Genomic DNA, 24,499 nt, shown 5'->3' on the forward strand with positions numbered 1-24,499 from the left:
GAGCCTTAGGATGATGGAATCGCCGTACAGGGAGGTTAGATGGCCCTTTTTAATTAGATATCGCACTTGGGGGCAGGAATTATTGTTCCAATCCTTGGACACGCGTCGACGCTTTCTAACTAGTTTCATATCCAAACATAATTACAAATCAGACCCCAACCATGCAGGATGGCAGAACACGGCGCAACTGGTCCACAAAGTCCCAGACCTCAGTGAAGGTATTGTAAAGGGGGACGGGGGCCGCCCGCATCATTTGCTGCTTTTGGGCTACCACATACCCCTTTTCTGTCAGCCGCATCATGACTCGGCTCAACACGTTTTGGTCGTCGAATCGTAAAGTCAATTGGCAGCCACGTTCCGTTGCATTTGAACTGGTAATTATCCTGAACGGGAGAGGATCGATAGTACCCAGCAGAAACTCAAGATATGCGGTCAGCAGAACGGACTTCTTCCTGATAGCGACCATATTAGTCTGATTGAAGACTTCTAAGGATGCGATAAGAGCAACTGTATCCAACACCGACGCATTGGATAATTGGTATCCCGCAGCTCCAGTGCCTGGGGCAAAGGCTAAACAACCGCGTCAGCTTCATGATTCTCCCAAATCTAAAACATCCAAGGGAGGAGGAACCTACTATTTCGCATGGCAAACCGACTACTGCTGTCATTGCCCCACCAGCCTGCCAGCCGAGGGCGATAGCCCTCCATCCCCTTCGTCTGATCTACTTGGCCGTGCGTCTCATGCACGAAGATGCTGCCAATGGCCCCAGGGCCAGCGTTCATGTACTTGTAATTGCACCATACGGCAAAATCGACCCGCCAGTCATGTAAGTTAAGTTCGATATTACCAACCGCATGAGCTAAATCCCACCCAATCATGATGCCTCTGGAGTGGGCATGGGACGTGATCTGTTCGATGTCCAAGACCTGGCCGGTCAGGTATTGAACGCCAGATAATATAATCAATGCAGCCGTAGATGCATGGTCATCGATTACGGCAAGAATTTTGGCCGTGGACAGGGCCAAATTATCACCCGGGATTGGATCAATAAGAACCATGTTATCCATTTGGAGTCCATGCCACTGTATCTGTGATTGAACAGCGTACTGTTTTTGGCAATCTGCGTTAGCGTGGTGCGTTGATGGAAGTGTGCATTAACCTACATAATCACTAGAGAACGCATCACGCTCTAGTAACACCTTGGTCCGTTCACCGATTGGTCGGTAGAAGCTAGCCATGAGAATATGCAAGTTGGCTGTAAGGCCCCCCATAACGGATACCTCATATGGGTTTGCTCCAACGATCGGTGACATCAGGCGAGCCGCAACCTGGTCCATTTCGCCCCATGTCGGTAATGGAGAGTCGCTTATCTTCTTCGTTAAGCCATACATTCCCTGGGCTTGCCATGTTCTCAAGTGATGCTCAATCAGCCGGGGTGCTTGGCGTGGTTGTAGACCAATTTGATTACCACAAAGGTAAACCCCGGACTCAGTTTCCCGTAATGAATCTATCCGCTCTGCTAAGCATCTTCAGATGAAATGGAGGGGGAGGGGAGTAATACCTGATGATTGGAAGCTGCTACTGGTCAGAGACTTTTTGCTAGGAATGAAAAATCCTTCCCGAAAATGCTTTAGGGGGTCTCTCTCGTCCATCGACTGAGCGAAAGCTCGTTTTTTCGAAGTTGGAAAATTAGAGAAATCGGGGGCCTTATCGCGCTCGTGTGGAATGGAATTCATCTTCTTTGCGTTTGCCACACGTAACGTGAATGGATTTGTTATCTAAGTGGGTTTTGAAGTTGTCTTTCCGGCTTTGGAGCTGACAGCACCACTCAATATATCATACCAATCTGGCCCGGTTTTCGGGACCTAGGAACGTCATCAAGAACTACTCATGAAAATAGGATCCTCGGCCGGGTCGAATACAGGGTGAAGGAGGTCTATCATACATGATTGAGGGCGGATGTGTCTACGGTGGGTCTTGATTAGCCAGCGCTGACACACTAGTTTCAGATTTCAATGACCTCGGGTCAACGAAATTTTAAATTTACATGTTGCATCGGTTCCACTTGATGACTCTTGATTGGTCACTACAAAACGGATAATCTAACCTTGGCTTGGAAGGATCGAAGGCCGGAGCGGCCCGTCCGCCGGGCGGATTCCGCCCAAGCCACTCAAGCCGGGCGCTTGCCAATCGTGACATAATGCAATTGCTCGATTGCGCCCCCGGTTTGAATTTCATTGCGCACCTCGTACAACCGTTGGCGCAGGTTCTGTCCGCTTCCAAGCAGAGGATGCGGGCCCCTTTTTATCCAGAACGTTGTAACTAAACTCCTCCCAACCCCCAATGGCAAGATGGGAGGACATCGGTCGCAACGCGGGGATCGGATCTGGCTTGAATTGACTTGCCTCCACTAGTCCAAATTCTTCAAATGTGCTCGGGAGGCTTTTCAACCAGCTGCAAATATATCAGAATGGAGATATAGCTCGTAACCCTTTATCGAAGGAGACTTACTCGAAGCTGACTCCCAAGGTCGCAATGGCCTTCTTCCCGTCCTCGCTAAATGACGAGGTGGCTGTCATGGGCATATCTGGCCGGAGGGGAATAATCTCCTGCTCCGCAATGTTGATTTCGATCCATTGGAGATATCCATTGGGCTCTGAAGGAATTGATGAGCGGCTTTGAAAAATTGGTACGGCGATCAATTCGAAACTCACTAAGCAAAGAAATCAGATTCTTCAACAAATTGCTGAAATTTTCTTTGCGAACCACCAGCGCAAAATATCGGATGTTGACCACATCGTATTGTCCGACTAGATGCTCCGGTACAGACTCAAGAACGTTCCATGTCTCTAATCTGACATTGCTGGGAAGCCACTCTCTGGGTGGAAACTGGGCATCGGTAACATCGAATCCATCCAATTGCACAGTGGAAGGTAAGGTTGTGGACAGTGAGATCGGCCATATCCTTTGCGGTCAAGTTAGCAAACCATCACTTTTCTTATAATACGACGAAAGAACTTGCCCCGTGCCAGTCCCAATGTCCGCAATTCTGGCGCTACCAGCGAGCGCAATATCAGGATGAATCAAATACCCACAGGACAGTTGGTTCCAGAAGTGCTGGAGGTTTAAACTAAATTTCAGGTCTTTAGTGTGTGTCTTCATCATGAAAAGAGAGCCATACCGTGCGCTGGCATGGCTGTTTGTAGCCAACCAGTAATTGTCGTTTTTAGTTTCCATTGTGTTGTGTCAAAGTTCTTGTCGCAAGATAACGGGCTTGGGATGATACACTGGGTGGGAATGGCCAGGAAAGGGGTAGAAATTAGAAAGGTTATATAGGGCTAGGCGGGTTTTGAAATAGAAAATAAGTTGTTTTCTTTCGACCGTGAGATTGGTGAATGGGGAAAGCCCGAGAAGAGACACACGGCGGCTCAATTCGGCAAATATTCGGAGCTAAATGTTTCCCAGAATCGGACACGAGACGTAAAAGCAGCAGAAAAAGAAAACAAAAATAGTAGACAAACTAGACGGTGCCGTCGAAACACTCTTTGCCATTCAATATCTGCAAAATGGATTGCCGAGCCTCGTGGAAAAAATTACCCTCATAGTTGGTTGAAAATGTCGAAATGAGGTGACGTTCTCCATAACTTGACCGAACACCTTGGCGCAAAGGATGGCACTAGCCTATCTCACAGATCCTGGCGTTGTTACTGTAGATACAGGATCAAGAATGCAATATGCACAAATCATGAATCACCCGTGTTGTTTGAGGAATACGGGGGGACTCCATCGGAAGCTGCATTAGTTTCCTGCAGCTAGTGAGAAGGATTCGAGTATGCGGGGGCCAAGCCACCTTGGGGGTACTCCAAAGATACGCCGCAAGAACATTTTCTGGCGTTTTACCCAGGGCTACATCCTTGGAGGTGACATCTTGTAGCTGAAATTGACTAATTTATTATCAATCAAGGACGGATAACACTTCCCCGCAGACCAAACACAAAAGATCAGACTTGGCGTATCCTTTGATTGGACGGTATTAAATTTTGATTTTGTGGATTTAATCTGAGGAGTAATCCTTCCCTGGTCGGAATCTCATACTGACTACACACACGCGTCACATCCTGGAGTAAAGCGATTTATATATAAGATGAACCAGAACCACCCTGCCCTTTCAGAATTTGTCAACGCATACTGCATTCCTAACATTTCATCTTCTAAGATAAGCCACTCTTACTACCGTGGCCATGACTGTCGTTGAAGTCCCCAGCAAGTTTGACCCCGTGCGGTTCTTGACTGATTTCAAGAGCACCGCCAACGCCATCGGTGCCTCCTACTCAGAGTCATCCATCTTGGAAGCTCTAAAGACCTTCAAGAACTGCTTTCAAGACGGCGCAGTGATCTGGCGTACCACCAACCGAGAGAATGATCCCGTCAATTACCGGTTCTACCTTCAGCAGCGATTGGACACAATTGAAATCGCTACAAAGGGCGGCTACATTGAGCCAGGCAACCAAATGGCACGACTGATCACATCTTGGAGTGCACTGTACAATGGAGATACTCAACAATGGTGCGACTTTCACCCCGAAACAGGCTTGGCCAAAACCTGGGTGAATTTGAAAGGTCGACGACCAGTCGACGACATCCTAAACGCGCCAGAAGTTCCACCCTGTGTCCGGGCCCATAGGCCAACATTCCGTAGCTTAGGCTTGGAGCTGGTGAGGTTCCTCGCCGTTGATTACGAAGGATCTACCATGAACCTGTATTTCACTGCGCCGGGTCCACTTTCTGAGACCCAGGCTGCACAGTACACTGCATTGGCTCAATGCAAACCTCCCACTGAGGAAGAATTTCGTGATATGCGTTCATTTTTGAATCCTCAAGGCTTTGCCTTTGCCGTCACGATGAAGTATGACACGGGAGTTATCACACGTGTGGCATTCTATGCCCTGAACCTCCCGGAGAACCAGTTGCCTGTGGTGAATGACCGCGTCCTCGCCTTCTTTGCGGCGGCGCCGTCATATGACAAGCAACAAACCAGGAATGTTGCCTGGTCTTTTGGGTTGGGAGATAAGAAGTATATGAAGGCTGAGTCAAGCTATGTGGGAGAGCTTGCTACCGTCTTGAAAGACGTCGGCTCTCCCCTCACTACTTCGTCGTAAGATCACATTCCTTGCACGATCCTCCTCAGCCGTGTTCTGTTCATCGCGATTCTGTGGTACACTTATCACTTGTCAATAAATGCAACGTGCGTTTCTCTCTGTAGTAAAACTCCCAGATTTAATTACAATTGGAGCAGAGCGACCACCGAGGTTGAGATCTGACTCACATCTGGCGGCCTTTAGTATCGTAGCACTCGTGCTAGATATAGACAGGATAGAATGTCGATCCAAATTATTTGAATCTGATTATCAATATTATCAATATTTTTCAATGACCTATTAGCAATAAACTGTACAGATTTGCTTTCCATACTAAAGGTAGAATCATTCTTATCTCAAGTTGCTTCATACCCGTGTTCGAAAAATGTTTATATGCTCTTTTCACATTTTTCAATGTTCCCAACTCCTTTTTGGTAACCAATAACCTCCGTCAATCTCAGAGTTGGCGGAGGTCACTGGTATATTTTTGTAAATAATAATTATTAATACTCTAATGGTTTCTTCCACTTCTATTTATGTCCCCCCTTTTAATCCATCTGTCCGTCTATTCCTCCCCTACCTATAATCTACCTAATATCCTTACAATGCACCCTTCTAGATGCGTTTTCTAACCGCAAAACACGTAATAAAAAAAACATAAATTACTATAAAAATGTTATAGTAGTTCAAAAAGGTCTGCAACTAGTAAATAGGGGGTGTGCAAATAATAACTCTCATATATAGTAGTAAGGAATATATATATCTGTTGTTTCGGTATAGAAATTGTTAACAATTTCTAGGAGGGAAGTTAATTAAATAGTTATTTCACTATATATAAAAAGTAGAATTGAAAAGGAATTAATTATTTTATAATAATATAACTAAATATAAGATATATTATAGTAGTATTGGTGACATATATACATTGTTAAGTGCGGGAAGGTTTACGCTAACTCCTATGTTAACTTAATAAGGAAAATCTGTTTTAACAATAATAATTATATAAATAATGTACCCGCCAACTGAGAGACTCGACAGAGGTTACTGATAGGAGTTGGCACACTGGCTTAGTATTACATAAGACCCCCCATCAACTACCCAGGTGGTCCCTCTGTACTCCGTAAGCCTTAGGCGTGTCTCATTTAGCTAGCTCGCTTAGAGTCTTGGAACAACAGGCATGTCCGGAGTAACATTACAAAAGTACAAATGGATTCTTGGTAAACACTTGCTCCCTGAGTTCTCTCTAATTGCCTTTTCCCCACATCTCTTTCCAAGTTACCTGTCACAATCGGGATCGTGGCGATGGATAGATCTGGGTGGAGGTTGTGAATTCTGAAGTAGTTAGTCTAAAGCTGAGAGCCCCGTGGTGGAGCCTCGGTAATTTCAGTGGGTGCTTCTGCTAAAATTCTTGATTGGCGGAGAACGGCGAAATGGGGCTGTTTTTCTGCTCTCCTCCTTTTTCCTCTTTCATTTTCTACCTTGGCCTGTAACACTGCGTATATGGTGGTAACTTGGCACTGCATATGGATTATGATCCTTGTCTACGCAGTAGTGCTGAGGAAGTTGGCGTAAGCCTACCCCTCTTTAAACTGCCTAAAATCGTACATATTGTAGTGGGGTGCTACCGTGAAGTTGTTAGAGTATCCCGAGATTATATTAGGCGGCTAGGGCCTGTATCCTGTTCTTTACAACAGATAGTTACATGAGATAGATAATAATATTCGCACACCCTCCTTGTTCTTGGTTTGGCTTCCCTTCCTATTTTTAACCTCTGCTTATTATCGTAGTATGGATGATACCTCCAAATTAAATTGACCTGTCGTAGCATTGGACTAGCCTAGAGTGGACATAGCTCCCCCTTTGAAAATATGTACCTAGTTCTCAACCTCCCATATGCAATCTAACTGGCTAGCATACGCCGTAGAGTGTGGGAACTACGAAATATCCATGCTACATAGTGTATTGCTGACAACTAGCCTATGGGGGCCTAATATCTCATCAGAGGGAACATATATATGCAGTTGGCTGAAGATTCCCCGGGATACTCCCGCAACTTAAAGCTCTCAAAATGTCGATGTCATCAGGTTCACCCACACCCCATTTTGCTGAAGCAGTCAGGACATTTCTCAATAAGACTGACGCAAGTTCAATGGAAGAATTCCATCGACGGCTGCAGCCTTTCCGAATTATGTGGCACGAAGTTACTGTTGGAGGCGAAAATGTTTCAAGCCCAATTCTAATGTTGGAAAGCGCAGGACCAGACCAGTGAGGCACCCATGCGCTACGTCGTATCTATCTATACAGAGCCTGAGACTGATTTATCTTGGCGCAGTCGTGACACTGGAACGTTGGATAAAGAGGATTGTTATTTGCTAGCAGCATCCCTGAGTAGCAATTATGGTTTTGGCCCTGGGATTAGTCCTCAGCAGATGCTTGCTATATCGGAATTTGCCGAGTCCTATCGTCTAGAAGACATCGGCATTGGACAACTTGGAACCGAAACATACGTTCCTGACGAGCTCGTCATTGCCACATCAAATGTCGTAATAACCTTAAACCCACGTCGTGCGGTTACTTGTGGAGATGAGCTTAGTTAAAATGCTGACAATCATGGAATGAACAGACGGGATACGAACTCCTAGATCTTGGGTTACGAGACGGCGGGTTGACGTTGGGAGCCTGTGGCTCTCCCTGTAAGGTTTCCCTTTCTGCTTCTGCATTCGCTTGTTGCGCCGGCGTTCTTAAGAACTGACATGTTGCGACAGTGCCGCCAGATTCACCTTCGCCTCCACATCTCCTGCGACCATCAGCCGAGTGCACGGCCCCCTCGACATTGAGGACAGATCACATAGCAAATCACTTTCTCCAGGAACCACACGAACATGGGTTGCCTATACACCCTCCCCCTCCACAGTCTTCCAGTGAAGAAAAGGGACATAACGGTCTTCGTAAAACGGGGTCCTTGAACACAGAATTTACCAACTATATCCGAAAAGATTTTGTCTGTTTCATCCAGGAAAATCTGTCGTACTGGAAGGTAAACGGGCTATGGGACAGATCATCGCTGTCCAATCCCAACTGGGGCAGTTCGGGATACGAGAGCCTAGGAAATATCTACTCCTGCATGTGTGAGCTGGACCTGCGCATTGGTCAGGATCAAATACGAAAGCGGGCAGCCTTGGTCCTTCTCGACTGCAAGTACAAGGAGGCACTTGCGGAATGGCAGTCACGGAAAAAGCCCCAGTCATCTAAAGGATCTATTGGAGTTGGGCGAGGGGATGCAAGCGCGATGATCGACAACATTCTCGGTCGCATGCACCCAGAGTGGAATTCGTATAATGCCCGACAACGGTCTAAACTCCGAGACAAGTTTCACAATGAAAAGCGGCATGGCAAGCGATGGGCCGTTTTAGTGACTGCTCTTGGCCCCAGTGTATTGTTTCTGTGTTCCTCAGCGCTTGCCAGGACGGTGTATGCTATCGCCTCTATAAACATAGGAATTACTCGATTTGCTCGCTGACATTATGATTAGGAAAGATACTACGATAACTTTGAACACTCTCGAGAAAATCACAACCAATCGTATCTCGACTCTTCCGTGGGCGATGGATGTGTTTCAATTAATGAACCCAATTGCCCAGTCACTTCTGTATAATTGGGACTGCCGCCCCATTGATACTAATCTCATTTTGGGGCAGCTACAAGTCTGGCAGCAAACCAAGAGCATTGTCGGTTAAACAAAAGGCTCCATGGCAAGGACGAGTATAGAATTTGAACAGAAAGATAAATCGCAACCTCACTCATGATCGTGTTGTTTCTCCTTTCTCTCGAGTCTTGCCTCTGACGGTTATGCGAAATAAACAGAAGGAGGAATAGTAGAGAGAGGAGTAGTGAAGTTTCAATGTTGCTTTTGTAGTAATCCCAGATAAAGTTGAGATGTCTTAGCAGCGTTGTTGTCCTTTAACACTCATATATGCCTGATTCGTAATGTATGGACTACAGCAAACCCTGTAGGCGGAGGCGGAGGATATCTACGCGGTAGACGAAGGTAGACTAAAATGGAAAGGCAAAGAACAATGGGTATTGGGAGAACAGATTTCCAAGGCCAAAATCAGGGGACGTGTTAGCCCTCCAGGGATGTAGGCTGTCCAGGGGAAACATAGTACGTCCCGAGGGCTTGCTGAGGGCTTAGAATAGAACCAATTCCAATCCAAGATTCGCAAAATAGATGTCCCAGGACAAGGATGTCTCGGATGCCCAAAACTTATTCAGAAGCTCTCGTGCTCTTGTAAAGTTTCCCATCCCGAGACTTTGCATGTCACCCATCCGGTTGTGGATAAAATCGCGTTCCTTGATATCGTCGATTTCACAGCCAACACTGAACATGGGCCAAAGGATCAATATATTCGCAGAGGAGAACGGCGGGATGTCTTCCACTGCGGCTATAATTTTCCTGGTGTCTTCTTTCACCGTCTCATGGTCTCTTGGGAGTTTTTGGATTCGGCGGTGGAGGTGTAATAAAGCAGAGTGTACAAAGGCACGATGGGTACTCTGCAGCTCAAGGGAATCTCCACCAGAAACACTGCACTCAACAAGGCAGAGAATCTCAATCTCAAGCTCTCGAGCTTCTGTCAAGGCGTCTTGTTGCATTCTTGGCTCAGTGTGATATTGGCGTTGCATCAATTGAGATAGCCTCGCAAGCAGCGGGGCCAACTTCAAGGCGTAACCACATATATCGTCAACATGCGGGTTTAACAGATCAAATGACCTATCCAGTAGCCCAGTATCAGAGCTCATCACACCACTAGTACCCAATCCCGATAATCCCGCGAGAACATCCATTGTTGTGAACCATTTGACCAAACATTGAATGTAAGGATCAGCAATGGGTAATGTTCCTTGACTATCCAAAAAGGCACCTAATAGACGCATTACCCCGCCAAGGTGAGTCCGCCATGTCTGCATATTCCCATTGCACACATCATTAGTGCACAGAGCCATCGCCGTCGTGACAGTCTCAGCTGTCAGTGTTGCATTCGTTTCATTGAGTGCCGAGCGCAGGCTAGAAATTGACAAGTTCGTGAACCTCAAGCAGGACACCCTTGACTTTGGTCCTGTATCTTGGACAAGTCGGCTATGGTGGCTGGAGGCAGATGCGAGGAGGGCATAGAGAAGATGGGGTGTCTCTAGGGAACTTGCGATAATTCTTTGCAGGAATAGCGCTGGAGCTTCCGGGAAGAGCCGCGGGGCAGTTTCGGTGTTAAAGACGTGCATGAAAAATTGAGATTCTTTTGATGATAGAAATGGTGATAATTTTAGAGCAGGCTGATGAGCGATAGGGTTCAGGCTCTGGTTGACGCTTTCATTGCGACGATTCGCTTCACTCGGCCTTGTGTGAGTGATGACATGCTGGTTGATGATATTGATATCATATTTGCATTCTTTGGGAAACCGCGTGCAGCGCGAGCAGATAGGTTTCTTCAGGTCACACTAGACATTTTATTAGCGACGTTCAGTTGGCCAGCGAGAAGTTCTTTACTTTGACTTTTTTGCGTCGACATTCTGTGCAGCCATCTCGCCTTCTTTGGGGGATGGAGCTATCTTTGCCAATTCGATGGCTTGGCATAGCCAACCGAATTTATGATAATTGCAGGTAAGAGGGAGAAGAGAAGCAGAGAATACGAAAGTCGGGGAAAGAGAGCAACCCCACAATTTCCCGAGTAAGTATCCGATCCAATCATATTACAGCATTGCTGAGCTACTTGAGTTGTTTAAATATTCTTAAATATTCTTTCCGTTATAAAGGTACAAGAATAGTCTTTTTAGTAGTCTTTGTTAAACGCTTTGCATTGGGAAAAGGCATATATTAATGAAAAATTTATGGCCTTGCACTGTTCATGTTAGTGATATAATGAAGAAACAAGTGAAAACTACCTATTGCGAACGTAGTTGAAAAGGCATAGAGAAAAGGCGGTAAGTCAAATTAGCTTAGTCAATCATTTCGTTGTGGTCATTGGCTGTTCCAAGGTCGCACCCTTACAGCGTCCACGGGTACTCTTCCCACTTCTTAGCTCTACTTCCGCCCCTCGATCTCCTACAATTCTGTCCTTCCAATCATGGACCACCTATTCCCATCTTTCATCCGCGTCATACGTAATATCGATGACGCTGCTAGGCTGCTCGCGACTTTTCAAGAATTCGAAAGCAACCCGTCTGCCATTAGTGCAGAGGATCGCGTTCGGTTTCTCGACTTTCCTGACTTCTCAACTCAAGAGGCAAACATTTCCGCTGCAACGACTCTTAATAAGGAAGAGCTTTTAAAAAAGGCTGCTGAATCACCTAGAGACCTTACTTCGTCTGAGGTTGAATTACTTTATAGCCGCTATTGGGGACAAATTAGCTTCCCGGAAGAAGATATCCGTTTCGATTGTTTCGAGAATTTAAGGCTAGTTTCTGATGAACACTACTCTCAAACACTCGAGCGGCTCAAGAGATTGCGAAGGTTTTTCTACGCGGAATTCGAAGCGGATGCATTCAAAAACGTAGAGGCGGAGACTTCCCGACGAGAAGATGAAATAAGAGAAGCCGAGGATAGAGCAGATCTGGCGCAGATTCTCGAACATGGCCACCCCTGGCTACGCCAGCTATGGCAGGAAGATGAGGGCAAAAAGCCATGGGGCTATGCAATCTTCCAAAGCCTTCAGTGGAAGCTCGAGGATCCTGAACGCCAGGAGTCATATGAACAAAAACAATCTAACTTGTTCCATTGGGCGCACCTCGCTATTGGTTCTGGAACAAAGATCGGATCCCGGTGGTACCTTGAGGACCTTGATTTGCCTTCTAGAATTGGTAGTGATGAGTCTTTCTTATTAACGTTGAATCAACTACGGAGGCAATTCAACTATCTCCGATCTCAGCCTCCTAAGAAGCAAGCACCGTATCTATCTATAGATATAGCTGAAGGCAAGATTAACGCTATTCTGGAGGGAATTACGGAAGGCCTTCTTCGTAACGTTTTCTTATACTTAGATCACAGCGCCGCAGCGTCAGTCTTGGATTCTCGCGGACCAGATGATGTATGGATCTGGGCTGTTGACCCGGACTACGACCCAAAAAGCCAGCACTCTAGCTCGAGTGGGTACCAAGGCTGTCTTCGCGTTCGTCTTCAGCAACTTCTCAATCACTTCTACGTTGCCCGGCGCTGGCACGCGGACGAGTGGTCGATGGAGGACTTATGGAATGCGGCCCAGAAGGACCCTCACAATGCCTCTTTTGTTTCTATGAAAGACGAAGAAATCTTTGCGCAAAACTTGAACCGGGAGGTTGCTACCGCCATGAAAAGGTCTGAGGGATAAGATGATGGAGTCTGTAGCGCATGAGCATGCAGATCTACAAAATGGAGAAGAAGAATGTGATCAGGATTAAAGAGAAAAGATGATGATGATGAATCTTACTAGCTGCCATGAAGCTCGCAGACAAATCTCGGGTCGATGCGATCATAATCTCCGCTGATTCTCTCTTAACTCTGATCAAAGAGGTAATTTTACCTTGTCCCTTCCAAGTTCGCGGGGATAACTGACTTTTGAAAACTCGGTCATCCGTTTCGGCAGAATTCCAACTCGACTTTGACGCACCCGAATTCGGACACGCTGCAGTATTAGCCAATATCTTCAAGTGCTCTCGGTGGAGCAGTGTTTATCAACATAGATGTCTCGAGAGCTCTAGGAAAGCACTTACTGTTCTGGCGGCTATGCTGGATCGTGAAGATCAGCAATCGGATACAGCAGATTAGTATCCATCTTTTTTTGACTTATTAAGCCAGGAATCTCCACACCATGAACGTACATTTACCAACAAGCCAAGACTGTCTTGCTTTATCCCCTTACTCCATACTTTGTACTATTCTACAATGTGGTAGCATCGTCACACAAATCTGATTTCGATGTAATGTGCCACGTTACGAAAAGCATGTCTCGGTTCATTCGAATGAGTGGATTCACAAAGTGCACGGTGTTTTCCACGATTTCCTTGTTTTATGTGATCCATTAATGGGGCATACTATGTTGGAAGATATGACAAGACTCGAATCGGAAGCTTTACCAGATGACAGTGCGAATATGGGATTTTCGGTGTCACCTAGAAACATGTACTGCAAGCGTGGTATGTCATCTCCACACGGAGGCTGCTTCCGAAATATTGAAGTACTTCGGCGAGAAACACTCTATCACTCTATACCGCTTGAGAAGGTTATTATGATTTTTAAAGACCAATATTTTCAATAATTAAAGGTGTCTCCGAAATAAGGCTATCACCAATTAGGCTTTCTGCGGCTGTGAGACCTTATATATATTCCCGTTTTTGTGCGCCCATTTGTCTTGGGATATGTCCATGGAACATGATACGTCCTGAATCACGTTACGATCTACACTATAGGTGTGTTAGATTATTTCTTGATAAGTCGGTTTTGCATGGCATGGTCTACTTATCTACTTGCCGTGATGACCCCTGATGATGATCCACAGAGAGTGGCCAGGCGGGCAGGAGGAGGATTTGTCAGCTAAAATGCTTCAAATTTGAAGAGCCCCACAACAGTCAGATCACGGAACATATATATGACTGACGATGGATAACGCAATCTCGACGGACTCACCTCGTCAGCCGAAGAAAGCGACACCTGCGTGCGAAAAATGCCGTGTTCTCAAGGTCAAATGTATTCGACCCGAGGAAGGACAGCCTTGTACCAAGTGGGTGTCACATCCCTAACCGTATACTTCTCCTCTAGCTAATCTGAGTAGATGTGCCCGATCAAACTCTCAATGCATATTTTCAGAGCCGAGACAGCGAGCTCGAGTTCCACAACGAGCGAAACCGTACGTGATCGTGGAGGGTGCTCCACTCAAGAGCCCACTTTTGCTGACAGGGACGGGATGAAGGAGACTGGTCGATCTTGAATCCAAGCTCACCAATATCATCGGTCTACTGTCACGATCTAGCGCACCCCTTAGTGGAGTCCAACCCCCCGTTGATCCGGATTATGGGCTGGCTGCAATTCCTGAATATTTTAGCGACAGCCCACATCCAACAGCTGAATGGATGAGCCAAGGGTGCCTGGCTGGTCCTGAATTGGACGAAGGGCTGGGGTCGAGCGAAAACCAGAATACCACAGGAAACACCCTAGAAAGGTCTTGGGATGCATCCATTGCGATGGACGCCGCGTGGATCACCGACTTGGAACTCGGTCCTGTCGTCCTCGAGCATCTTCTAGACAGGTTCCGCGCTATGGCGTCTTACTTTCCATTTGTGCGGCTCTCATCCGACTGGACTGCTACGTCGATGGCTGAACATCGCCCCTTCCTATTGCTTGCAGTTGTTGCTGCTGCTTCCTCACAGTACTGTCACCTCCAAGACGCTCTGATGAGAAAATTTAAAGAAGCTCTCAGTCAGCGGGTCATCATAGCTGGCGAGAAAGATCTAGATCTGCTCCAGGGATTACTTGTCCACCTTGCCTGGTAAGATCTCAGTCCCCACACTGCCTTCTATTTTGTCGGTATCGGAGGCACTGACAAGCTGACCAATGTCAGGTTCCATTTCCACTATGTTCCAGGAAGTCAGCAAGCCTACCAGTACTTACAAATCGGAATCAGTATGGTCATTGACCTTCGCCTTGATCAAGAGGCTGTCGACTTTCTTGAGCAGCCAACCGAGATGAGTGATACTTATATCCGGGAAGCATGCCGTGCTTATCTGGGTTCCTATTACATGTCTAGCATGTAAGATGCCATTCTCCACCCGGATAAGCGCCAATGGGCTTGAGCTGACTTGTTTAGAATAGCAATGTCTTCGGGAAAGCCCAACAATCTCCCATTTCACGAGGCCATGCTTCGATGCGCTATGATGCTGCAACAACACCCAGAATTCGACACGGACCTCTTGATATACCCAGTGACGAAAGTGCTACAGTTTTCCGAGGAAGTCTGCGAGACCTACCGGTCTGAAGGTGTCCACGGAACTCGGCTGTACATCCACGCTGAACGATTCACGACGCGGTTAGAAGAATGGTGGTCGTCACTCTCCACGGATCTTCGCAGCACGGGTAGGACACTCCCAAACTCCGGGCTTTCCATTTAGCTGATTGAGAATTCCTAGTATTGCTGATCAACGGCTATCATGCCGTCAAGATCCGGATTCAAGAAATGGGCTTGGTATATTGCTACGGGCAGAGAAGGCCACCATCTCCAAAGGCACAGGAAGATTCCACCATGCTATCCACACCTCCAATGGTCATCAGCAACTTAGTCAAATGCGTCAGCTCTACCAAGGAGTATCTGGATTTGTTCTTCGCCATTCCCGCTGCGGAGCATAATAACTTGCCATGTTCCACTTGGTATCAGGTTTTTTTTACGGTATTTGTGCTGTACAGGTTGTCTGTGGGACTGCCAGAAGTACCTGAATGGAACGGGGAGATTGCACAGCAATCTGTGAATTTACAGGAATACCTTGATACACTGCTGTCTAATCTACAGGCTATTAAGCCATCGCCAGACAGGCAAATACCCACCAAGAGCCTCTTTTCAATGCTACCTGAGATCATAGGAAGTGTGAGAAATTCCTATGCATTGGCAAAAGAGAATCTCACACAGGTTCGTGATAGTCACCATGCGCATCACGAGCTTGGGGCCTCTGCTCAACGGCTGCACCGCTGCCCTGCGTTGCGGTATTCGAGCCGCCGCGTCGCCCAGGCTCCGGATCAGCCCACACTACAAAATGCCATTGCTACGGAAGTCCAGAAGATAGAAGATGAGAAGCTTTGGGGTGATCTTCTGTTGATGGATACATTTTCTAGCATGACAGGTTCATCATCTGCAGAGTTTTGACAAGTTATCCATGCTCCAGACCTCAACCCTGCCAAACTGCAGCTTCAGCATAACAATAGCTCAGATCTCGTCGGGAAAGACATGGGTGGAAATCTTATTTCCGGTCGAATCGTATCGCTGGGGCAGCACATTGAAAAGTCCATCGACATCCCGTGGTTCATAATCAAGCGACAATGCCGCGTGTATAAGAGTGTCCAGCCCAAAAGTCTCTTTGATCCAGTGGGCAACCATATCCATCCCGGCCACAGCTCCACTCCCAGTCCAAATATTGCCGTCAATAATCCACTTCTTCTCCTTTGTCCACTTGACATTCGGGTATTTCTTCTTAAGCCAATTGTACTCGAGGTTATTGACTGTGGCCCTCCTGCCATCTAGAACACCAGTGGCTGCAACAACCGCGGCGCCGGTGCAGGTCGTGAAAAGTAGCTTTCCAGAGGCAGCATGGCGGCGAATCAGGTCCTGCAATTTCGGAGGAAGATTCGTCTTCGCAGGGCTATCCCCACCAACGATGAGGATATCCAGCTCGGGGACGTCATCCACAGCAACCGTAGGCACCATTGTTACAAAGCTTGTAAGTAGGCGCACCGGCTCCAGGGTCTCTCCGATATGGTGGAAGACAAATTCGGGCGCCTTTGCTAGAACTTTCGGATCCACGGGGGTGTAGAGATTGATACCCTCCGTAAGCATCTTACTCGCGGAGTTGAGTAGATCGCATGGTCCAATAACGTCGATCGTCTGGTAATCGAAGAGCAGAGCACCAACGTGGATGGGAGCCATTTTTGTAGGAGTATCGAAGGATGAATGTTAAATGAAGTTTGTTGATGGATAGTCAATAGCATTGGCTTTCTTTTCTGCCGCTTAAATACTTAGGGCTGCCATTTTCTGGAATACTACATAATCGCGGAGCGGGCTGTTCGACGGTTCCGTCCTCCGTGGTCGGCAATATTAGTACGGGCAACGTGGTAAACTCATGAACCGTGTCCGTGATTTGGTGATTTGAAATCTATGTTGGAAGATTCTAGAGTTCCAGGGATTCCTTACGGACCATGGGGAGATCGTATCGCGTCAACATGCAGTTCCTCAGGCGTCTCCGATTAAGACCAGATTGGGAGTCAGCTCCAGCGATGAGCCATTTAGCATAGTTATTTAAACTAGACAGCACATCTTAGGGCATAATTGAAGATTGAGATGTCTAGGGTCAAAGTCATAGAAGGTATATTCCAAGAGTTATCAATTTCCATCTCGCTATATTGTTTACCGGGGTTAGTTGAAGTGTTGAACGTTGATTAAACAAGCCTGCTATAGGTAGCTATACGTATCGGATTTTCTTTGACGGGTGGGGATTTCCTATTCTGGTTGCCGCTGCTTTTATAAGGGCGCTCAGACTCAAGCCTCACTGATACCCTATTCATGGAGCATAATTACTTCGGAACTGTTCTTATTTTGTATGAAAAGTTATGTCTAAGTTTCACCTCTAGAAATGAATCGAATGGCATACTGAGTATCACACCACGACTCATGTGATAACCCGCTCCTTCAGCTCAATGCCAAATTTATCTTTTAGTTCGTCCCGCAACAGCCTGGCAATTTCCGCACTCGACCAAGGCGCCACCATACCCGTCGCCGGAATGCGTCCCTCCAACACAGCCAGAACCCCTACAGCACAGGGAAGTCCTACAAGTTTCGCCATCGCACTGCGACACCCCGGACCAAGAGGCTCCCCATATTCAACTAGAGTACTCGATCTCTTTTCCACCGAACCATCCGCATGTTTGATATCAAAGATGTGCTGCAACACAATCATATCTCGTTCTCCAGGCTGGTAGGCCATTCGGGTCTCCAGCACGGCACAGAGCGTGTCAAGAGGTGTACCATATCCACCAACAGGCGTGGGACCAAAGAGACCAATCCACCGTAGACCTGACAATACACGATCGACATCGTCTTTGTCCGTGACGAACGCCTCAATTTTCTGCCTAACTGCATTTTCAACCTCCTTCGGTGACGAGGACTCCGAAAGTCCAAGTAGGGAAACAGTCAATTGCACCCAAGTTGTACCCAATCTCTCCAGCACAGCCAGTCGCTCCTGCGAGAAGTACCCAATGGCCACCAACGCGCGGATTATCTCAGGGAACCCGGCATATCGTAGGGTGCCCCGAAAGACGGTGTGTGCTTCGGGGATGTTATAAAAATCGCGGAAAACGACTGAGTCTCGGTTGGGGTATCCAACCAGGTTGAACCCCGGGAAAATGCGCTGTGGTGAGGCAGCAGCCATCAGATTCTTTCCGTCCACGGTTGCGATGTCGTTATCGCGGTACCATTGTGCGGAGTTGAGAAGGGCAAGGAGACCTCCTCGAGGACTCCAGGAGAACTTGTAACCCAGCGGGTTGTCGGAGTTCTCTGGTGCAGGGAGAGCACCACAGTAGCTCGTGAAGGCTTCCACTTGTCCGCCTGCTTTGTGGACCTCGTCAATCGTCTTTACGGCGTAAAGGTGGTCGATGCCAGGGTCGAGACCGATCTCATTGAGGACTGTTATACCTGCGGCCTTGGCTTGGTCGTCGAGTGCCCAGAGGGCGGGCGAGATGTAGCTCGTTGTCACGACTGGTTTGTTGTATTTGATGGCGGCTGAGACAACGAGGGCGTGATGAACGTAGGGGATGAGGGAGATGACGATATCTGTTTGGGAGATGGCCGCGCAGAGTTTCTCCGGCTCGTTGACTACATCGAGAGCGATAGCTGTGGTAGACTTGTAGTTTGCGGTGAGGGCCTGCGCGACAATTAGAGTGCGGCAGGCTACAGTGACATTGACGCCTGCTTCGGAGAGCGCTTGGACGGCGGGCTCACAAACAAAGCCTGCACCCAGAAGAAGGGCTTTCTTCCCGATTACAGAAGGCATTTTAATGATATTTTCTTGAGTTTGATCCGTGCCGATTCACTGTTACTGTATGAGAAGCACTGGATATGAACAGAATGAGAAGTGCAGACCATTAGCAACGCGAGATGACTCGACAGAGTGCACACCTAGTGATGACAGGCTATTACAGGTGATTGCAGGTGATGACAGGCGATGACAGATGATGACAGATGATGACAGGTGATGACTATCTCTATGGGGCACTTGGTCGAGGCCACCATCGCTAGTGTCGTGTTAAGTAGGCCAAGCATCGCTAATGAGGGGGTTTTAACCCCGCCGAAGTTTACAGTCACGCCAATGATGGGATTATGTGTAGAATGATCATTGCATTGGTAAATGTGGCCTTTGAGACACTAGAAACGGACTCCGTAAAGTCAAGGCTATTTTCCAACGTATTTAATCAGAACTGACGGATTTATTGTCTGTATGTATACCCTTAGAAACATCAAACAATAATATCCTTGTCCAACTTCCGAAACATCAACCAAAAACCAGCCGTAATAGCAAGTTGCACACCTGTCAAACACCCGTAGAAAATAGTCATATTAGGATCTTTTGCAGCCGGCGAGATCGCAATGCCCAATGCATAGCTGATCGAAGCCGTTCCCACAAATAATGCCTGCACGATAGACTTCATGCTCCTTGGGGCTCGCGAATAGCAGAACTCTGACCCAGTCGTCACGCAGAAGATCTCCCCGATCGCCATAAGCACGTAACACGGCACCTGCAGAAACACACTGATATGCTGCGGGATGGTGCCGTTTTTCGAATCCGGACAGGCCAGGGGATAGTCAGGACACGGCCCAGCGCGGTAGATAAAGGCCTGGAGGCCAGTCGCCCAGGCCAAAGAGGCACCCATGAGGAAGAAACCGACGGAAATACGAGCAATGGGGCGAAACGGAATTTTGCGGCGATTGAGAAAGGGAAACAGGTATTGTTGGATCAGTGGTCCTGCGATGATGCAGGCAATAGGGTTAAAATTAGGCATCACGTCGTTGGGGATCCCGTAAGTTTCCATTTGACCGGCTTGCGAGATCAAGTTATTGTATGTTTGTCCCCAGCAGAGCCAGACAATTGGGAATGCGAGACTGGGAAATGTTAGTTTGCGGAGAATGGGCTGCAAATTAGGAACCCACCAGATTTGACACGCTATGAGGGCATCGCGGACTCCCTTCAAGAATTCATCATCCCACGGAACCTGGCGACCGTACTTTTCCTGTTGCACCGCCGGCTGGGCGGCGTTGAGTGACATACCACCTCGAATCCCGAGCCAAATGACTCGCAACACTTTCGGAACAACTGAGCCTGCGGGAGGCGCTTTGTCTGTGGTCTTCCATGAGTACATAAGGTGATTGGAGGGAGGTTGTGCTTTCACATACAGTATTTATTTTTGAAGACCAACATAAGAACCAGTCCCACCCATAGAAAACAGAAGCAGAGTAAAAAGGCAGACCAAAAGCTCGAATATTTTTCCATAAAGGTGGTGGCTATCCCGGACAAAGAGGCGACATTAATGAACCTGAATGAATATCCATTCTTAGCCTTCCTGCTTGTATGCCTGGAATCATGGAGATATGGTTTTCGGACGCACCAGAAGTACCAATTGTACATGTATTGTATCGTGAGAGATCGGTCCACAACCACCCGTTCTCCGGACGGGAGCTCACGAATGAATGGCTCATGATGGGGGTATTGATCCGCGATAAAGGGATAAATCGAGGCTTTCACGCCGCCTATGCCAAGCGCGATCAAGACAAGAGACACACCAAGCCCTGCGGCGGACACGCCTGCTTGGTGTACAGCCGAAGGTAGAGCTGTCGTAAAAAGAATGAGAGACCCAACGAGGTAGATGCTGCGGAAGAAGGAATGTCAGCAGATATCTTGCTAATGTCTTGCTAATGTCCGTCTGTATAACTATTACAGAAGCGAGATTTGTGTATACACTCCACGCGCAGTAATACATCATTTTCACCTACACTGTACTTAGCAAAATCAGCTTATATCGCCCCAGCCAACCATCGGCCACCACCGCCAGCGGCACCGGTGCAAAGTTAACCAACACCATGAACGCATAGTTCACAGCAGTGGCGTCCGACTGCCCGATCCCGAGAACTCCAGGAATGAGATCATTTGGGCTGTTCTGCAAGTAGTTTTGCAGGCAGGTCGAGGCGCCATAGAAGACGAATCTCTCGGCTGATCCGACCAGAATGACCAGCCAAACTGGGTAGGGAACGTTGTCGGCGACATGAACAAGCTCTTTCAAATCTTGGTTTGTGGGCCGACATGATGTTTCATCGCCTGTTATATTTATTGGAACAATATCCCCTGCCTGCTTTCCTGTCGCCGTCAATGAAGGGGATGAGCTTTCCACTTGGCTGTCATTGACCTGGGAAGCCATGTTCAGCTCTCACGTGGCAGAAATGTGGGATGATGAAGGGAAGAACGAAATCTTTCAGTCAAACAGGGCCTAAAATCCCATACTAAGCATAATAGGTAAATTTTAAGATTGATCATTTTCCCCCTCCCAAAAAGAAAATTCAAAATTAATTATATTTACACACTTTTACCAGTTCGGTAACAAGCATGCATTGACTTAGTATGGTAAGGGGTGTTCTCAGAAAAGCGTCAAGAAAGGAGGGCATACTAGCGTTCCTTCGAGGGTTTAGAGTGGTGGGCAAAGGCGTGCTAAGAAAATACGTTGTATTATTATACAGGTCCGTACGATTGGGATGACTCAGAGCCCATCATTGTGGATTTAACGTAATTGGTAAACGAGCTGCACGGTCCAATTCATTATTGGAATGCGATAGATTACAACTCGATATCTCAACAACGTAGATACCTATATAAGGACCTTTCCTTATAGCCTAAAGCTTTCCACATGATATCTAGCCACTTTAGGGAGTCTGGAGAATTATTATAGCCTAGTGGTTAAGATATTTATATTTCTGGCTCAAAGCAACGAAATTTTCGATACCATAATAATGTAGCTTTAAGATTTCCTTGAAATGGATATCTAGTGCTGAGAAGTCTAGCTATCTACAGCAATGGAATAAAATAAACTCGTGGTTGATTAGATATAAAGTTATCATTTATCGCGTCTACTATGGTGTTCCGGGCTGCGCAGCTTGCTTACTGAATAAGTTAGGTAGTGATGACTGTGCTGGGATTACTGGTCCTTGGGTGGATGACGGATCATTGGTATGTGATCTCAATAGTCATGCCCAATAGTGCTAGGCTAAGATAGCCCCGTGCGCCGGCTGCTTTAGAATGCAGAGATCTTAAGAGAAACCCAAGTTAAGGTCGTTTTGTCTCCGAGCGAATTCTTTGTCTTGTTTCAATTAAGTGTACCGCGATGGCTCCGTTTACAGAACAATGTAATCCCCACTTGGGTCCTGGCTCGATTATCGACCCCGATCCCCGAAAATACCGACATGCGGAGATTATACTCAACGCAGGATATTCTCAAGTTCGTCTGTCAGTACAGTATTGTGTCTCTGTGACATGTCACTGGTACCGAACGATCGATGTTCTCTTGGAGGGCAACCCGCATACCTTTTTGCCGGGGTTGTGTCTTGCATCCACTGAGGAACAACATGCATTTGTGTGTGAGAAGGGTCCAGATGGAACGGTTACGCAGTATTATCAGATCAGTGCAGCCAATCCAGCCATTGCATTGGTTCGGCTAGCTGCCTCAAGGTCCAACACCCAGTCTGGTCTCAAGTTCATCCTGCCTGTGAACTCAGGATATTTGCGCCGTGCGGATATTCTCGAAGAACGCTTCCGGGGCTGCGATCAAGTGGAATGTGTCAATGGCTTTGCAGTGTCCACCGAGCAGCGTCTGAATCCTTGCAACGAAGGTTGGTGGCTATCGGATATCTTATTGTCCGCGTGCGGAGGCATCATCGTCAGAGCGCCACAGACCGGAACCACGATCTATTCTGTTCTCAAACAAGTAGAAAGCGAGATCCGACGTCGCCTATCATTCCAATGGCTATCGTCCGAACCAGTTCGGCGCAAGCGGCTCGCCGTCGTCCAGGCTCGGAAGGAGTATCACACGATTGAGCGTTTCTACATGGCTGCAAAGTCATTAAACATCAACTTAATAGCCGTCGACTCGCCTGGCCACTGGCTAGAAGCCGATGGTGGACCGAGTGCCTCAATGCGAGAGGAGTTCATTGCCTTCGACATGACCGTTGATGAGACCTTCTCTATTCGACTGTACCACGCACTCAAAGATCGCAACCTAGATGGAATCATCACCTCCAACGACCGACATCTAGTTGGAGTAGCTGAAGCAGCCGAAATGCTCGGATTGCCCACCATGCCTTCAGAGGGCCTGAAAGTCGCAACAGACAAGTACGCAACTAGAGCCGCCGAGGAGGCTGACACCCCAGTCCCAGCAAGCTTCCGGGTTCAAAGTATAGAAGAGCTCGACGATCTCGTAACACGGCCCAATGCACCACCACTCACATTCCCGCTGATTGTGAAGCCTTGTCTAGGCTGGTCGAGCGACTGCGTCACACGGGTGACGACCATCGGCGAACTCCGTGACGCTGTACACCGCGCCTCTGTCCGTCACTTAGGGTCAATTTCCACCAGTACCGGTGTGGTTATCGAGCCCTATATTGACGGACCTGAAGTAGATACCAATATAATCCTGCTCGACGGAGAGTGTCTGTTTTTTGAAATCTCCGATGATTTCCCTTGCACTGGAGACGCACCCGACGCAAATGCCCAGACGAGCAACTTTCAAGAGACTCAGATCATGTACCCCACAGCCCTCCCTGAAGCCGAACAAATGACCCTACGAGATAGCATCCGGAACAGTCTGATTCGGTTAGGACTTAACACAGGTGTTTTCCACGTTGAGGCTAGGGTTCGCAATTCCGTTGCTAGTTATGCAACCGATGAATCGGGGCTGTTTGATCTCCGCGTTGGCTCAGATCAGTCGGATCTCCAAGCTGAGCAGCCCAATTGCTGGCTGATTGAAATCAACTCTCGGCCCCCGGGAGGATTCTCGGACTGGGCCACGGCCTACATACATGGCGTGTGTTATCATGCGCAAGCGATTCTGGCCGCCGTCGGCGACAAAGAACGTTTCAAGGCGCTGGCTACCCCGTTTCAACAACATGGCGCGGCAACAGCTTGCCCAGAACCTCAATTTCACTGCATGTTGGTCTACCTCAGTCCCGAGCGCTCAGGTACGTTGGCCAATTCGCCCTGCGAAGACACGCTAGCACATGCACCGGATCTAATGAAACATGTGTTACGGTCTCGTTGCTGGTATCGGCGTGGAGAAAAAGTATCTGGACCACAGGATCCGAGTTTAGGTTGGTTGGCAACGTATCTTGTTTTTGCGAGGGGTGAGGATTGTAGGCGTGAGGAAACACTTCATCTGGGAGATCGGGTCCGGAAAGAGTTTCGTATGGAGATAGATTAATGATACTTTGAATCAATGCGGTGTTGTTTTTCTTTCTTGAACTTTTAACCATCCTTTACCAAGGAATAGATTCACTTTGCATTGACCAACTCTCTACTGAAGACCGAAACCAAACCCAATGCACAATAT

General features: G+C 47.6%; 11 protein-coding genes across 11 annotated transcripts; 5 read left to right on the forward strand and 6 right to left on the reverse strand.

Annotated features, from left to right (window-relative positions):
- Positions 1-142: 142 nt before the first annotated feature.
- Positions 143-1,762, reverse strand: N7471_001378 (Kynureninase (L-kynurenine hydrolase)). Its single transcript, XM_057274099.1, has 4 exons — positions 1,563-1,762; positions 1,165-1,508; positions 636-1,107; positions 143-570 (listed from the first exon to the last, which is right to left on the reverse strand). Exons 1-4 carry the CDS (start codon positions 1,735-1,737, stop codon positions 149-151), a joined length of 1,413 nt encoding a protein of 470 aa, XP_057142278.1. The 5' UTR covers positions 1,738-1,762; the 3' UTR covers positions 143-148.
- Positions 1,763-2,235: 473 nt separating this feature from the next.
- N7471_001379 (uncharacterized protein) lies at positions 2,236-3,238 on the reverse strand (the record flags this gene model as incomplete). Its single annotated transcript, XM_057274100.1, has 5 exons — positions 2,236-2,455; positions 2,513-2,657; positions 2,716-2,966; positions 3,024-3,131; positions 3,183-3,238. The coding sequence occupies 5 exons, from the start codon at positions 3,236-3,238 to the stop codon at positions 2,236-2,238; spliced, it is 780 nt and encodes a 259-aa protein (XP_057142279.1).
- A 1,004-nt stretch (positions 3,239-4,242) lies between these two features.
- On the forward strand, positions 4,243-5,160 carry N7471_001380 (secondary metabolism biosynthetic enzyme; the record flags this gene model as incomplete). Its single annotated transcript, XM_057274101.1, has 1 exon — positions 4,243-5,160. The coding sequence occupies one exon, from the start codon at positions 4,243-4,245 to the stop codon at positions 5,158-5,160; it is 918 nt and encodes a 305-aa protein (XP_057142280.1).
- Positions 5,161-7,568: 2,408 nt separating this feature from the next.
- On the forward strand, positions 7,569-8,876 carry N7471_001381 (uncharacterized protein; the record flags this gene model as incomplete). Its single annotated transcript, XM_057274102.1, has 4 exons — positions 7,569-7,682; positions 7,763-7,832; positions 7,905-8,610; positions 8,672-8,876. The coding sequence occupies 4 exons, from the start codon at positions 7,569-7,571 to the stop codon at positions 8,874-8,876; spliced, it is 1,095 nt and encodes a 364-aa protein (XP_057142281.1).
- A 451-nt stretch (positions 8,877-9,327) lies between these two features.
- On the reverse strand, positions 9,328-10,713 carry N7471_001382 (Zn(II)2Cys6 transcription factor; the record flags this gene model as incomplete). Its single annotated transcript, XM_057274103.1, has 2 exons — positions 9,328-10,629; positions 10,699-10,713. The coding sequence occupies 2 exons, from the start codon at positions 10,711-10,713 to the stop codon at positions 9,328-9,330; spliced, it is 1,317 nt and encodes a 438-aa protein (XP_057142282.1).
- Positions 10,714-11,255: 542 nt separating this feature from the next.
- Positions 11,256-12,494, forward strand: N7471_001383 (uncharacterized protein; the record flags this gene model as incomplete). The annotated part of the gene is made up of 1 exon (XM_057274104.1): positions 11,256-12,494. The coding sequence occupies one exon, from the start codon at positions 11,256-11,258 to the stop codon at positions 12,492-12,494; it is 1,239 nt and encodes a 412-aa protein (XP_057142283.1).
- A 1,267-nt stretch (positions 12,495-13,761) lies between these two features.
- On the forward strand, positions 13,762-16,013 carry N7471_001384 (transcriptional regulator family TF; the record flags this gene model as incomplete). The annotated part of the gene is made up of 6 exons (XM_057274105.1): positions 13,762-13,883; positions 13,935-14,009; positions 14,073-14,648; positions 14,721-14,909; positions 14,967-15,232; positions 15,286-16,013. The coding sequence occupies 6 exons, from the start codon at positions 13,762-13,764 to the stop codon at positions 16,011-16,013; spliced, it is 1,956 nt and encodes a 651-aa protein (XP_057142284.1).
- Positions 16,014-16,073: 60 nt separating this feature from the next.
- On the reverse strand, positions 16,074-16,790 carry N7471_001385 (DJ-1/PfpI family protein; the record flags this gene model as incomplete). Its single annotated transcript, XM_057274106.1, has 1 exon — positions 16,074-16,790. The coding sequence occupies one exon, from the start codon at positions 16,788-16,790 to the stop codon at positions 16,074-16,076; it is 717 nt and encodes a 238-aa protein (XP_057142285.1).
- A 739-nt stretch (positions 16,791-17,529) lies between these two features.
- N7471_001386 (uncharacterized protein) lies at positions 17,530-18,909 on the reverse strand (the record flags this gene model as incomplete). Its single annotated transcript, XM_057274107.1, has 1 exon — positions 17,530-18,909. The coding sequence occupies one exon, from the start codon at positions 18,907-18,909 to the stop codon at positions 17,530-17,532; it is 1,380 nt and encodes a 459-aa protein (XP_057142286.1).
- A 463-nt stretch (positions 18,910-19,372) lies between these two features.
- Positions 19,373-21,325, reverse strand: N7471_001387 (uncharacterized protein; the record flags this gene model as incomplete). The annotated part of the gene is made up of 5 exons (XM_057274108.1): positions 19,373-20,015; positions 20,064-20,250; positions 20,307-20,446; positions 20,519-20,779; positions 20,904-21,325. 5 exons carry the CDS (start codon positions 21,323-21,325, stop codon positions 19,373-19,375), a joined length of 1,653 nt encoding a protein of 550 aa, XP_057142287.1.
- A 957-nt stretch (positions 21,326-22,282) lies between these two features.
- On the forward strand, positions 22,283-24,370 carry N7471_001388 (uncharacterized protein; the record flags this gene model as incomplete). The annotated part of the gene is made up of 1 exon (XM_057274109.1): positions 22,283-24,370. The coding sequence occupies one exon, from the start codon at positions 22,283-22,285 to the stop codon at positions 24,368-24,370; it is 2,088 nt and encodes a 695-aa protein (XP_057142288.1).
- Between the last annotated feature and the right edge of the window lie 129 nt (positions 24,371-24,499).

Source organism: Penicillium samsonianum (assembly GCF_028829775.1).
Source record: "Penicillium samsonianum strain IBT 33392 chromosome Unknown utg000001l_segment0_segment0, whole genome shotgun sequence".
In the NCBI taxonomy this organism is placed as follows: domain Eukaryota; kingdom Fungi; phylum Ascomycota; class Eurotiomycetes; order Eurotiales; family Aspergillaceae; genus Penicillium; species Penicillium samsonianum.